This window comes from Ictidomys tridecemlineatus, unplaced genomic scaffold (genome assembly GCF_052094955.1).
Source record: "Ictidomys tridecemlineatus isolate mIctTri1 unplaced genomic scaffold, mIctTri1.hap1 Scaffold_397, whole genome shotgun sequence".
Classification (NCBI taxonomy): domain Eukaryota; kingdom Metazoa; phylum Chordata; class Mammalia; order Rodentia; family Sciuridae; genus Ictidomys; species Ictidomys tridecemlineatus.
This window is the reverse complement of record NW_027522586.1, coordinates 275,612-289,050: the sequence shown is the minus strand read 5'-3', so window position 1 is coordinate 289,050 and position 13,439 is coordinate 275,612. Positions and strand designations below refer to the sequence as shown.

The following is a 13,439-nucleotide window of genomic DNA, read 5'->3' as shown; positions in this document are numbered from 1 at the left end:
TCTCTTCAGGGTATCAGTTGGCTTTATAGTATGCAGGTTAAATTTTGCAAACTTAGGAACATGTGTCATGCACAAGGCGACTGGATCACAGATGGGTACACACACCTCTCTCCTGCACTGAGCTACACCTCACTAGCTGCTCTGATGGACTGTGTACACACATAAAAGAAACCAAGGGTATTCTTTTTTTATGGTCGCAAGTCTCATAATTAAACCATGATTCTTGCAAGGTATAGGTTTGATTAATGGGAGACATCACCAACATTTTTCAATAAAGTACCACAAATGTTTTAACATCTACCTGGTTATTAGCTTTGGGGCTATATTTAGTACACACAAATCAGGAAGCCTTCTGGAGCAGGTTAATAGCAAAGGTTACCACTGAGGAAAATGGCCCTGTTATAGATTTACAAATGACAGTGTCAATAGACTTAACCAAGAGTGTGTACTGAAAGATAAAATGTGTGCTCGTGGAAAATTCCTCATCTGAACAAATATCAGAATTTTCACAGCCTAGAACGGGAAGGAGGATTCCTCTCAAAGCCCCTTTCAAGACGGCCTACGGCTCAATGCAAAGTTGGCAAGCAGTTACCACGGCAACCTAATATTGTTTCCTCCATCTTCAAGAGTCTGCACAATGAAGCTGGCACGGTTCCCCGAATTCTGTGAGGCTCTAGCAGGGGAAGAGGAAGCATTTTAATAAATATGCCTCCCTTTGACAAAAAAAGAAGAATCGTACTGGGCCCTAACATGTACCATGTTGACAAAAATACCAGATCAAATGGATTTGAGACATAAGCCCAATTCAGGACTGGCTTGGCCCTCCAAGGGGCCTCCCAGGGAAAGGAATTTCTTTATATTCTTGGAAACCCTTTTCTAGAAAAGCCATTTCATTCATACCTCTGCAGGGATGTGAGCGGGTATGAGGGCCCTGAGGAAATCTGTGAGAGCCCCTATTGCCCCCACCCCCACCCTTTCATCCCTTTAAAAGTCCTGTCAGCCATGCCCCCCTTCTCTCCCACCTAAGGCGGGATTTCCAATGGTCCATACATAAAATTCACCCAGGATGTAATTTATTGGAACTGTACATTTGAATAGACTGTGGGGGCTACTTCTGATAAGATGGAAGCCAAAGAACATTTTCAAATAAATGCCATAAAATTACAGTAGCTTAAAATTTTGGTGAATCATAGTCTGTGGGTTATTTAAAATGCATGGGTCAATGTGTTCCTGAGCTTAGGTATATGCTATGTAAGATTAAAATCTTGGGGGGAAAGCTTTTGACAAAAATTGAGCAGTTTTCACAAAAGAGAAGCCCTAAAAGAACAGAATCTAGAAGTTGTTAGATTTCTTTCTCATCGCCACTAAAGCTTTGTTGTTGTTTTGTTTTTTTCTTTTAACCTTTGCTAATTTTTTTCTTTGGAATAACAAGATTGCTCTTTTGTCAAAAATACATAAAAACAAAAACACATCAAGCTTCTTAATATTTAGAAATACATCCATATTCCTTATTGCGTAAAACATTTAATTTATGTAAAAACATCTTTAAATATAAACATAAAATACTGTAACTAAAACAAGTGCCTATTTTAAAAAATTAAATGTGTAGTAGAAATACAAACAAACTCAAAACAGAGAAAGTACATAAAGTTTATTTTGGTAGACTCGCTTTTTATAGGCATTGGTTTAAAGTGATTCTTTTCACAGATGATTCTTCGAAAAGCTAAAAAAAAGCAAAGGTTTACATTTCCTTTTATTTTAAAGATGCATAGTAATGACCTGGAAATAAGGATTCTGCCATTCCTGTCGTGAGAGCCAGCAGATGGAGAGAAGGGAAGCCCCCTGACCTCTTGGCCCCCTCTGGAATCCCCTTTGCACTCTGAGGCTGGTCGCTCCCAGACACTAGAGTGAGAGGCCATCATACAGTATATTTGGGGGTCAGGTGCCACCAGAGGCTGCAGTCCCTTGGCTTTCACAGACCTGTGCATCTACCCCTCACCGAGGCTGGATAGGCAGGCTATTTGCCCCTGTGTCAGGTCATGCCGACGTTCTATGGCATGATTCACCAGACCCAAATCCTTCCTCCTTCCTCTATGTCCCTGCAGGATGCTCACCTTGCTCCAGGGGGCCATATGAAAGCCCCTTCCCGCTGTGTCCTGTTCTGGAGCATTTCCTCACCAGTCCAGAAGGGGGGATACCTCACCTTTTAACAAAACCTGGGAGACACTCAATGAAACTGGGGGACAATCTAGTGATCTACAGTTTAGTGGCTATGAATGAAAAGTTATGAGGAAACATAAAGTTTCCATGAAGACTTTAAAGCTCCTTGAGATGCCAGATTGCTGAGCACAGAAATCCCCCAGTTGTAGAGTGTGGGTAGCCTCTGGCAGACTTCCCCAGCTCTACTTTGCGCTTTCATTCTCTGCATATGGCAGAAATTCCAAGTCTTTGGTTTGTGTGAGGCAAAACCAGGTTTATGGAAAACACAGCATCTGCTTCATATCTATTTTGTCTCCCTCAAGACAACTCGATGTCCTGACGAGCAAGAGTACCCTTAAAAAGCTCAACTACTAAGGCCAAGCATTGCACCCACAACATCTCCAGCTGCTTTGACATGGCCACACTTCATTAGTTTTAATTTACAGAAAGGAAATTAAATGATAACATTTTTTCCCAAAGCAGAACTGTCCAGAATAGGCCTTTAGCTTAAAACAAAACATAGCATGTTTTTAATTAAATAATTCCCCAAAGAAATTCAAAATTCAAAATGCCAGCTCTGAGGGATGACTGGCCTTATATTACAAAGTTTAAGAAATGAAACTTGCAACGTTAGCTGGAGATCTTTGTCCTTGATGATATTCTGCAGACTCCCTCTCAAGGGTGAGTCCATTTTCCAATTTTGGAGCGGTGTGACTTTTATTTTAACTCATCACTAATTCCAAAAGAAGACCTGGGCATTTAAGAGAAAGTGATTTTTTTAAAGAAAAAAAATTCTAATCAGAGCCTTATTTGCAAAAATTACTTTTGAAGTTCTTTTTTTAAAAAAAGTTACATTTCCAAAAGACACATATTGGATTGGTGTACTTAATGAAACATGTTATTTTTTTCCTCCTATGGGGCTGTCTGTGTCTGACTACATAAGACCTGGATAAAGACGGTGCTAGTTTACAATGAGGGGATTTTGTTCAAAGCTGAGGGCTCCATCAAGTTTTCTTTCCACTAGCTTCAATTGGGACAAAAATTGGCTCTTTAAAGCTGAAAAGTAATGGGTGTGATTCATACACTCAACAGAGATAGGAGTTGTGTGGAAAAAGTGTGGGTACATCTGGAAATGGCCAAGGTACAAAGGCTTCCTTCCCTTTGTTCTTCCATGGAGACTTTTAGCACTTAGATTTTGAATGTTTTCTTTTAAAGCCACACACACATACACACACACACACACGCACACATGGAAAGAGAGACACACACACACACACACACACACACACACACTCCCTCCCTCCCTCTCTCTCTCTGAACTGATGGCACTCAGTATCAACATCATTTTCTCTCTTGGCAACATAAGGAAATGGGGGGCAAAACACCTTACAAACACAATGCCATGGATTGGATCCTCTGTGTACTGAGTCTTGTAGGAATGCTACACATTTTGAAATAAGCCTGAAATTGGTTTAAAAGCTTCAAAAATCCTCCCTGAGTGTGAGACTGAACCTTTATCTCCAGCTGTTGGAGCCCAAGCATCTACTCCTGCCTCTAAGCAGTGCCCCACCGATGCTTAAAAGATCTTGAACTTGATCAAATCTCTTCAGAATATGCAGTAAACTTGAACTTGGGAAGGAGAGCACATAAAATAATGTCGAAGTACTTGACTAATTTCCTCTACAAGTCACTGCGACCACGCCAGTTGGATGCCTGTCTAAGCCTGTAGACATGGTTACGGGGCCACCACAGCGGAGAGCAACTCTTGGAAGCCTGCCTTCTCTTTTCTTCACAAACATAAATGTAAAATAATTAAGTGCCACTGTCTGTTCTGGTGGAAAAATCTCTCCCTGGATGCTCAGGAACAGTGATCAGATACCTCTAACCCTCTGCTGGCCCGGGCTGCCATGTTTTGATTTGCCTTTTTTTTTAAATCTATAGTATATATATGTGTATATGTGTATGTATGTGTGAATGTGTATATGTGTGTGTGTGTGTGTATGTATGTTACAGATGGACACCATACCTTTTTTTATTTATTTATTCCTATGTGGTGCTGAGAATCAAACCTAATGCCTTCCTAAGTGCTAGGTGCTCCACACCTGAGCCCCAGCCCCAGCCCTTGATTTGCTTCTTAATAGCCTGGTGGTAAAGGTCTCCTCTCCTGGGAGAGTATCTGACTTAGTCCTTTGCTGTTTCCACATAACATTTCCCCCCTAATAAACACAAATTCAAGCCCAAAGGGGGAGAGTGATTTCATGCCTGTCGAGGGGCTTTACCTACACTGAATCTTCCACCTGTCAACCCTCTATCTAGAAGCACCGTCAAATACCTGATAAAATAACAACCACAAAATAACCAGAAAAGCCCAGAAATATAGAAAAAAATAATGAATTATGAAATGACTTGGAGGGAGAAAAAAAATCCACCTAGAACTCTACATTAGTCTTCCAGCTCCCCTGGTGAGGAAAGGCAGCAGCGAAACCCGCAGAGCACCTGTGTGGCTCTGCCAGGCCGCTGCAGTCTGCAGACACGCGCCACCAGGCTCCTGCTCTACCGCTGCTTGGGCAGGATGAGGTTCCACAGCATGTCGAAGGTGTTGCCGTCTGGGTGCACAGTCACCACCTCACCGCCCTCCTGATGAACCTGCAGGAACCTGGAGTCATGGAGGCCCACTATGGACACCTTCGGCCCCTCGGCACTTCCCAGGCGAACTTGTTGACCACTGAAAAGGAAGCACAGCAGGTCAGGCTGGCTGCGGAGAAGTAGCAGAGTGATTATCCCATTATGCAAAGGTGGGGTCCCAGGTGACTGGTTAACTACTACTCAAACGACAGGGTGGTTGGTGGGTTGGACTCTCTTAAGCCACTGACACTCCCAATTCTGATCACCCTGCTGACTCCCTCACCCCCTCCACCCCTCAAAGGCAACAGTGCCACTTCTCTGGGTTGTTGGGTTGAGACTTGGGGCAGGAAGGCTGAGTCAAAATAAAAGCCTGGTCTTACAAAATAAAGCTGAACAACATCAATTACAAGATAAATGAATTCTGATCTTGCTTTCTTTGAATATTTTCCAGATGTACCTGTTTATTACATCCTTGTTAATTGTTTTCAGAATGGAGAATTCCCTCATACCTTAATTTTAATTTTGTATCATTAAAAATTTTATTTACTTATTTATTTATTTACTAATTTATTTTTAATGGTGCTGGGGACCTTATATGCTGGGTAAGCTCTTTACCACTGAGTTTCATCTGTAGCCCCTCAAATTTTTATTTTGAGGAATTCCAAACCTATAAAAAAGTTGAAAGAATAGTCCAACAAACCTCATCTCCCTTCATTTATATTCATACCAAATAATAAAATTTTCTGTATTTGCTTTCTCTCTTCTCACACACACAAACACATTTATTTTTTCTGCATCATTGAAAATAAGTTTCAGGCATCATGATACTTCATGCTTAAATACTTTAACATATATCTCCTGTGAAGAAGAACAATCTCCTATAAAACCATATAACACCACTGTCACCCTTGAGAAATCTGGTCTTGATACACTAGTGATATCTAATGTACATTGTACATATTATATACATGCTATCTCATATATGTGTAGCTAGTCTTTGTTCAGATTTCCCCATGTTCAATGGCTATCCTCTAAACACAACACGTTTACCTATCACACCTCTTTAGTCTTCTTTAATCTCCAGCACATCTCGGCTTTCTCTTTGTTTGCCAGTTTGAAGACACTGCCTTCCCAAGGGTGGAGGCTGGTCATTACACCTCAAAGGTTCTCAAAGCTTAGCTCTAGGAGAGTCCCTGGAGCATCCATCCGCACACAGTGTGCAGCCAGGATTTAGTAGGTCCTGGCTGCGAATTTGCCTTTCTAACAAGTTGCCATATGAGGCTGCCCCTGTTTCCTGGAGATCTCACTTTGAGAACCACTGTTCTAGAACATTCCACCACTTAGATGTATTTGATCATTTTCTCTCAGAACATAATAAACTGATTTTAAACACTTTCAACATTGTGTCCTCCTCTCACATCCTACCGGGAGGTATGAGATGCCTGTGTTCCCACTCCTGGCAACGCTGAAACTTGGTCACAGTGGTGGTGCCCACTGGGATGCTCCATCATGAAAGTGAAAACTAATTACTCAGACCAGGATCCATGGCCTTGTTTTAAGACACTATTTTAACCAAGGAATTTTAAAAGAATGGAGACAAATGAGCACTGACCTGTGTATCCAGTATTTGTAATAAAGGGGAAGAACACCATTGGGCCCTTTGTCCTGGAACGTGTGGATCAGTGTCTCCAGCACCGTCACCACCCTGGCGATAAGGTAATCCGCTCGCAGGGGCTTTAATGCTGCATTGTATTGCTTATTGTATTCTGTGACAAGATCATTGATGCAGATGGTAGGATTATTTTTGGTTACATTGAATCCACAGCCTGGGCAAAAATAAACAAATAATTGATAAAATGAGCAGTTCAACATCTTGATGGTATCACACATTCCTCTCCACCACCTGGAAAAAGTTAGTGATTGTTTTGTGGTTGTTACTGCAGTGCTGGGGATCCACCCCAGGGCTTTGTCCCACATCAGGCAAATGCCCTACCATGGAGCTGCATCCCATCCCCATAAAAATTGTTTCACTTCCTTATTGTCATTTCATATCTACGGTCTCTGGCTACTTAGAGACTGATATATCTCTGAGACCATCTCTTTTTTATCCTTCCTATATAACTGAGGACCATCTCAACTTCACTAGAAAGAAGAAGTTGGGGGAAAAACCCACATCTTACTAAATTTAATTAAGCAGAAGCTATTATTGCAGCAGAACTTAGTGTTATTTCTGAAATAATGACTCTCATGTGGTCTAACTAGGAATTGTGTTCTGTATCCAGCCCAAAATGAAGTATCCATTTATTTTCCTACTTGAATAGAGAGAATACATGCTTGAAGAGAGAGAATTTTATTCAGGGCTTAAGGCGTAAACTCTGGATTCACAGATTTCAAATCTTTGCCATGAGACATCCCTAGAACACAACTAATATTTTATCCTTGGAAGCCTCCGGGGCTGAGGCTCTGCTGTTGGAAAGGAACAAGTTCCTAGGTGTGGTGTTTGAATGTGCTCCTCTGTGCTTACTGCTCCCATCCTCTGGGGGAGGGGTGGTGACTTCAGAGGAGCCCAACCTCAGCCTGCAGCAGGTCCCTGAATCAACCTAAGAGGTTTTAAATAAGAAAACAGGACTGCAAGAGCTAGACCAAGGCCATCACACAGTCAGTGCCTCTAAGGAAAAAGTCCCCACAACATTTGCTTCAGGTGCAATGACACACCTATAGTGATAGGACTCTTCAGGAAATGTTTGGCCTTTATTAATGTAAAGGGATGGATGGGCTAGCCTCTGATTTTTAAAAGCATATTTCAGTTATTAAAACACAAAGCAATGTAAACTGCACTGGGGAAAAAGACCCAATATTTATGGTAATGGGCAGAATCTGCAGCTGTGCCTTTGTCCACTCATCCAGCAACATATCTGAAGCACCTATTGAAAGCTGAGCATTAAACTGAGAGTGATCTAATGCTGAAAATCTCCCCTGCATTCAAAAACTTGAAAGTCCTAGGGAGATTAGTGATATTAACTACTGTCAACTTAGGCTCTGTCCTGTCAAGGACCAAAGAACACCCTGCTGACAACTCTGAATCTTTCCCTGGTTGAAGATTGCCCCTAGCCTCCAGTGGCCTTAAGAATTTAGTAAAAGCTACGAATTCATTCCCCCTTGTAGACAAAATTCTTTAGCTCCAAAACTAAATTAATTTCTTCAATTCCAAAGCCATCCCCAGGCCTCTCTGATATCTGTGAACACCACTTGGAAATTTTTTGCACCTACCTCAATAATTCATTGAAAGATAGGCAATGGAGCTGTAAGCTATGAAGTAGCTTGCCCAGAATAATACCGCCAGTTGGCAGCAGAGCTGGAAACATAAGCCTTGTGTTCTTTGGCTGGCACTTCAACACATGGTCACATGTTTTCTGTCCATTACTGATTTCTGAACACCAATTAAATTCTACTGGGCATCAGGGGCATGTCAGCAGTTAGATGAACAGGGACCTAAGAACTTCTGGAAATGACTCTGTATCATTCTTCTTGACTTATCTGAATATGCAGAGGTGAAACAGGGATTCCAGACCCCACCTTGACCAGCCTGCAACTGCTTTGAAAGGTTAAAAATAAGGCAACTCTTTCATGGCTGGAAAGGTCAAGGTTCTGTGGCACAAACCTGTAATCCCAGCAGCTTGAGAGGCTGAGGCAGGAGGATCACGAGTTCAAAGCCAGCCTCAGCAATTTAGTAAGTTGCTCTAAATAAAATACAGCTGGGGATGTGGCTCAGTGGTCAAGTGCCCCTGAGTTCAATCCCTGGTACCCCCTCCCCAAAAAGAATGTAAGGTCAGTAGGAGAACTCTTAGAAATTAACCTTCTTATTACATAATGGTATATTGTTTATTTTCATTTCAAATTCAATGATAAGCTGGAGTGTGTGAGGGATAAGACCACACCTGTTTGATGTGATACCATCTGGTGGTTTCCATGGCCTTAGACAGGAACTTCTAAGCCCTGGAATTGCTCTCGACCACCTTGGTCCTCTCTGCACATTACCATACTCTATAAGACCCAGAAAAGTTATCCCATTTGACAATCTGCTCTTCCCATTGTAGGCATGAATGAGCTGTTTTAATTTTTGTTGTTTTATTAATCTAAAAACTGCAAATGGAAAGGCTTTAAAAACTTACCGATAAGTATGTAGAATGTTTCTCCCATAAGGGTTGAGTTAACCAGAACTCCTCCCATCTTCATAAGGTCACTGTAATAAATATCGTTGGGCCACTTCACTCGTAAGTTGATATCCTAAAGGAAAATCTGCACATTAATGAAGCAATCAAGGACACAGAGGGATCAGATGGAGTCATTGAGCCGAAAGAAGATGAGCAGAATGCTCCTGAAACTTCTGCATCAGGGGCCTCGCCTGGGCCCTTCTCCGTTTTCAGACAACTAATCACTTCTTGGGGACATTTCAATATTAAAGCAGCTCTTGGGGCCAGAGGTGAGAGACCTAGAGAACATACTTAGCACAAACCCCAGAATTCTCCCCTACACCCCATCACTGCTTTTCATCATCAAAGACACTTTCTGAAGATGCCTCCTGTGAGTCAAGTTCATCAATCACCTCAGTATCAAGAGCCTCCAGCGAGGTGTGCCTATGTGCCTATCTCGTGCTAGGTGCAGGGGGCAGGAAGAGAAGGCACTCTCAGGGTTCACTCCATTCAGAAGATGGTGCTCAAGAAACAACATGGCCCTGAATTACCAGCATCATGAATGTTAATTCAGGCCACATTGTTGAGACACTGTAGAAGTGTCTTGAGCAGAATGCTATGAAGACCCAGAGGAGGGACTTGTTTTACTGAGTTATTAGAGAAAACCCTGAAGATCTGCCAACAGTCAACTTGGACAACAGAAGTGGACTTGTCATTGGTCCATTGCCACTCCATCTTGGGGATCTGTTTGTGCCCTGGTCACAGTAGAATGGACCAAGAGGAGATACTGCTTTGAGCGAGACCACCCAGGCCTTCACCACCCATATGAGCAGAGACACGACTGGACCATGTGGACGTCATAGCCACCAGGCTCAGACCTGAGGCTGGCAGCTAGATCTGGCCATGTGGGGTAAAGGAGGCTCCTCTGGGGACTTGAAGCTGGGAAAGAGACACTGGGCACTATGAAGCCAGAGACCAGAGAGCAGCTGGTGGTCTCCAGGTTCCGTGGGGCTCATCATCCTGCACTGTGTCTCAGGCACAGCACCAAGCCCCTTCTCAGCACAAAACTCGCCTGCTGGGACTAGTCTCATCTGTATGGAAGAGATTATGAGGCTGACTGAGGTTCCAGCACTTGGAAGTGTGGAGCTGGGATTCAGACCAGGCCTCCCCGACAGCCAGGCCTGGGTTACAACACTGCGCCGTGGGGCCTGCTGCTCCTGTGAAGCCCTCCTTTCCGACAGGCTCCTTACCTCCCCTGCTCTAGAAGCTCTGCGGTCCTAGCACAGCAGCCTGGGCTGAGAGCAGAAGTGCAGGAGCAGCCCAAGCACCAATAGGATGTGGGGTGCTCACAACGGGACCTTTCAATGACAAGGACCTTTATGTCTCTTTTCTGCCTCGAGTCAGGGTTCTCAATGTGGGGACGCATCTGTCATCCTGGTTGTCACAGCTTGAGACAGTGCACTGGCATTTAGTGGGCGGAGGCGGGGCTGCTGCTGCATGTCCCCTCAGGCCAGCACTGCCCGAGGACAAATATGTCAGCAAATTATCAACAGGCCTAAGGTTGAGAGGCTCCTCTAGAAAACCTGTGAGCTGGAGACTTGAGCCTTTGTCACTCTCCCAATTCTCCAAGGGATTTCTTCTCTTCTCTTCCTGCCACCTGTGTCCCCACAATGGCACAGTCAAGCCTCTGCCTCCACAGGAGGACAAAAAAGTTCCCATAGCTCAGACATGGCTCCTCTGCCTGGTGGGCGGCAGCTTTTCTGAGCTGGCCCTGAGCGCCAGCTCTGGCTAGGCTTCATGTTTTCTGATTTTGTATGGGAATGAAGCAGCTTAAGAAATTCTGGGTTCGCATGAGGGCAAACAAGAACGTCTATCCCTAGATGAAGAGACAGGCCATGTTCTCAGTTTTTCTTTTCCCAATCATTTATTCAAACAGCTGCTGTGATCCTCCCGTGGCTAAAGCAGTGTGCTCAGTACTGTGGGGACCCAAGGTGAAGGAATCCTGCCTTCAAAGAGCTGGAACTTCATGGGAGACAGACAAGAGCCCACATGACTCTGCTTCAAAGCAATGTCATAAAAGTGTTTCAGACACTCAAGGTGCTCTCAAGCTGTGGAAGGAGTGACCGCTGAGACACTCGGGGAAGGCACCTCCCTGAGCTGGGTCTTAAAGGATGAGCAGAAGCTCAAGATGCAGAGGAGAGGGAGGAGCAGGGATGCGGGGAGGGATGGGCAAGAGCCCAGGCAGACGTCACAGAGAGAAGGAGCAGAGGGAGCCGGAGCAGGCCTCCCACAGAAGCTCTGGAAGGAGGTGGGCCCTGCAGTGATGTGCCTGGGTCTGGTCTTGGTTTCCACGCTGATGTGACATCTAACTAGGGGCCAGCTGAGACCCTGGTGAAGGTCACAAGATAAGTGAACTCTACATAGCTGGGGCCATTTCAACCATCGAATAGTGGCTCTATGTAGGTCAATGAGGCTATATTAAAAATAAATCCAATTCAAAATCCAAGTTACACACACAGGGGTGCTGAGGCAATGACTGTGGAAACAGGCTGGGAACCTTGGTAGTAGAAGTTTCTTAAGGTGCACCACGGAGGGCAAGCCTTCTCCCTCCCCACAGCCTGCTGCCCCCAGAACTTGGAACAGCCCTGTATACAGAAGGAGATCAAAGAATGCTGCTAGGTTAACCAGTGAGGCTACAAGGTCAAAGCCCTGAAAAGGTGAACAGATTCATTTAAGATTCTAGTCTCAGTATTTAACTTACTTTCCTAAGCCTCATTACCTGTTGCTCGGTTGACAATACTTCCTCCCATGATGGAGCTTTGGATTCTGAAGCTTCCTCTGAGAAGTGTGCAGCTCAGGTGCTGCAGACCTTGCTCCTGAAGGTCTGTGACTGTCTGAGGAGCCCCCAACTCTATAGACAGTAGGGACACTGAGCGTCTGGTAATAAGCATACGTCAGCATAATGTGGGGAACACAGACTTTGGAATTATCTACACCCAGGGGACAGCAGAGACACATGTGCATATGAAGTCGTGGCCACAGGGGATGGCAGGTGAGAGGCAATGGAGAGGACTTTTCTTTGAATACCAGTGGAGGACCTCAGCTTCTCTGAGAGTCCTGCTCCAAACATGTTGCTCCAGGAACCCATACGATCATGAGAACTGCAGGTGGGAGGGAGTGGGAGGACCTCCTTTCCATATCCATGTGAAATATTTGCAGGAACATTTAGGGGGGCATGCGGGGAGGCAGGGAAGGAAAGGCTCCAGTTATCATCATCCTCTTTTCCTTGTCTTTTTAATAACTGCCACCAAAGCATCCCTCAGTCACAATGACACAGGTACCTCTGTCCTTACTTTGGGAAAGACAGTGACTGACAACCCTGGATGCTGAACTCAGTCAACCGTAGACAAAGGGTAGCTCTGCTGAGCAGAGACAATGGTAAATGCAGGTTGGAAACGAGAAGGGTTTTTTTTAGTTCATAAAATAAGACTTTTTAACAGAAAACACAGAAAAATAGCTCCCATCCAGTACTCCATCAGAAAGAAAAAAGGAAAGCAAGAAAGCTGACAAACAGGAAGGACAGAGCATTCTGGGGACACAGGCACTCTGACAGGGCTAGCAGAGACACCTGGTGGTGCTCGTAAAACTCCACTCTGCAGCCAGCAAAGGGCAGGTGGAGTTTCAAGTCCAGCTGCCAATTCTGCAAACATATGCCACAAACCAAACAGGCCGAGCTCTGCAGGCTCAATAAGAAGGTAAGAGGGAGCTGAACTACACGTACCTGATACTCGGGAATGGACCGCACTGCCTCCACAATGGCGAGGGACATCAGGTGCTGCACAAACAGAATCCTCTGTCCCAGCTGAGACCTCAGGGGGATGGAGACCAGCACAGTAGAAAGGGTACAGTCCACGGAGCTCAGCCAGGCATTCCGTCCCCGCCCTGGAACATAGACCATTGGGAATCTAGTGCTTCACCAAATGGACGCTCTGAGGTGGGAGAGTGCCCCACTTAGTACATGCCTGCATATTCTGGGGTGAACTCAATAATCAGAAGGGCACTGTAAAACTTGAAGCTGTGTTGATGGAAGGGTTTCCCTTAATTAGCATCATGCCCTGTGGCATATCATTTATGCTTTGATGACTGAATCTTACAGTGTCTGAACATCGGCCTGCCTCATTCTCACTGCCCGTCACAGGGTGAAGACAGACATGCTGGGAAACTGGAGCAATCTACACTGATACAGGAGAAGTTCTGCAAGCCACTTTTTCAAAGTGATCTTGTTATGGGGTTGTCCACACAATCCAGTTAACATTACTAAACACCACAGCAGTTTGCTTCAAGTGGGGGGACTGTATACCACATGCTGGTTATCTCAAGAAAGTAGTTTTTAAAAAGTGACCCCTAACATTAACTCTCTGA

The 13,439-nt window shown here is 44.5% G+C and overlaps 1 protein-coding gene across 1 annotated transcript; it reads right to left on the bottom strand.

The window, feature by feature from the left end:
* Positions 1–4,752: 4,752 nt before the first annotated feature.
* Positions 4,753–12,975, bottom strand: LOC144373434 (biotin--protein ligase-like). Its single transcript, XM_078036510.1, has 4 exons — positions 12,799–12,975; positions 8,997–9,111; positions 6,437–6,650; positions 4,753–4,954 (listed from the first exon to the last, which is right to left on the bottom strand). The coding sequence occupies exons 1-4, from the start codon at positions 12,973–12,975 to the stop codon at positions 4,753–4,755; spliced, it is 708 nt and encodes a 235-aa protein (XP_077892636.1).
* Positions 12,976–13,439: the final 464 nt, after the last annotated feature.

Excerpts from the sequence above, each read along its gene's own strand:
- LOC144373434 (XM_078036510.1), bottom strand. The coding sequence starts at position 12,975 with ATGGTCTATGTTCCAGGGCGGGGACGGAATGCCTGGCTGAGCTCCGTG. Across the intron at positions 9,112-12,798 it reads GGTCCATTCCCGAGTATCAG|GATATCAACTTACGAGTGAA; the intron begins GTACGTGTAGTT and ends ATTTTCCTTTAG. Across the intron at positions 4,955-6,436 it reads TACAAATACTGGATACACAG|CCAGCCTGACCTGCTGTGCT; the intron begins GTCAGTGCTCAT and ends ACTTCTCCGCAG.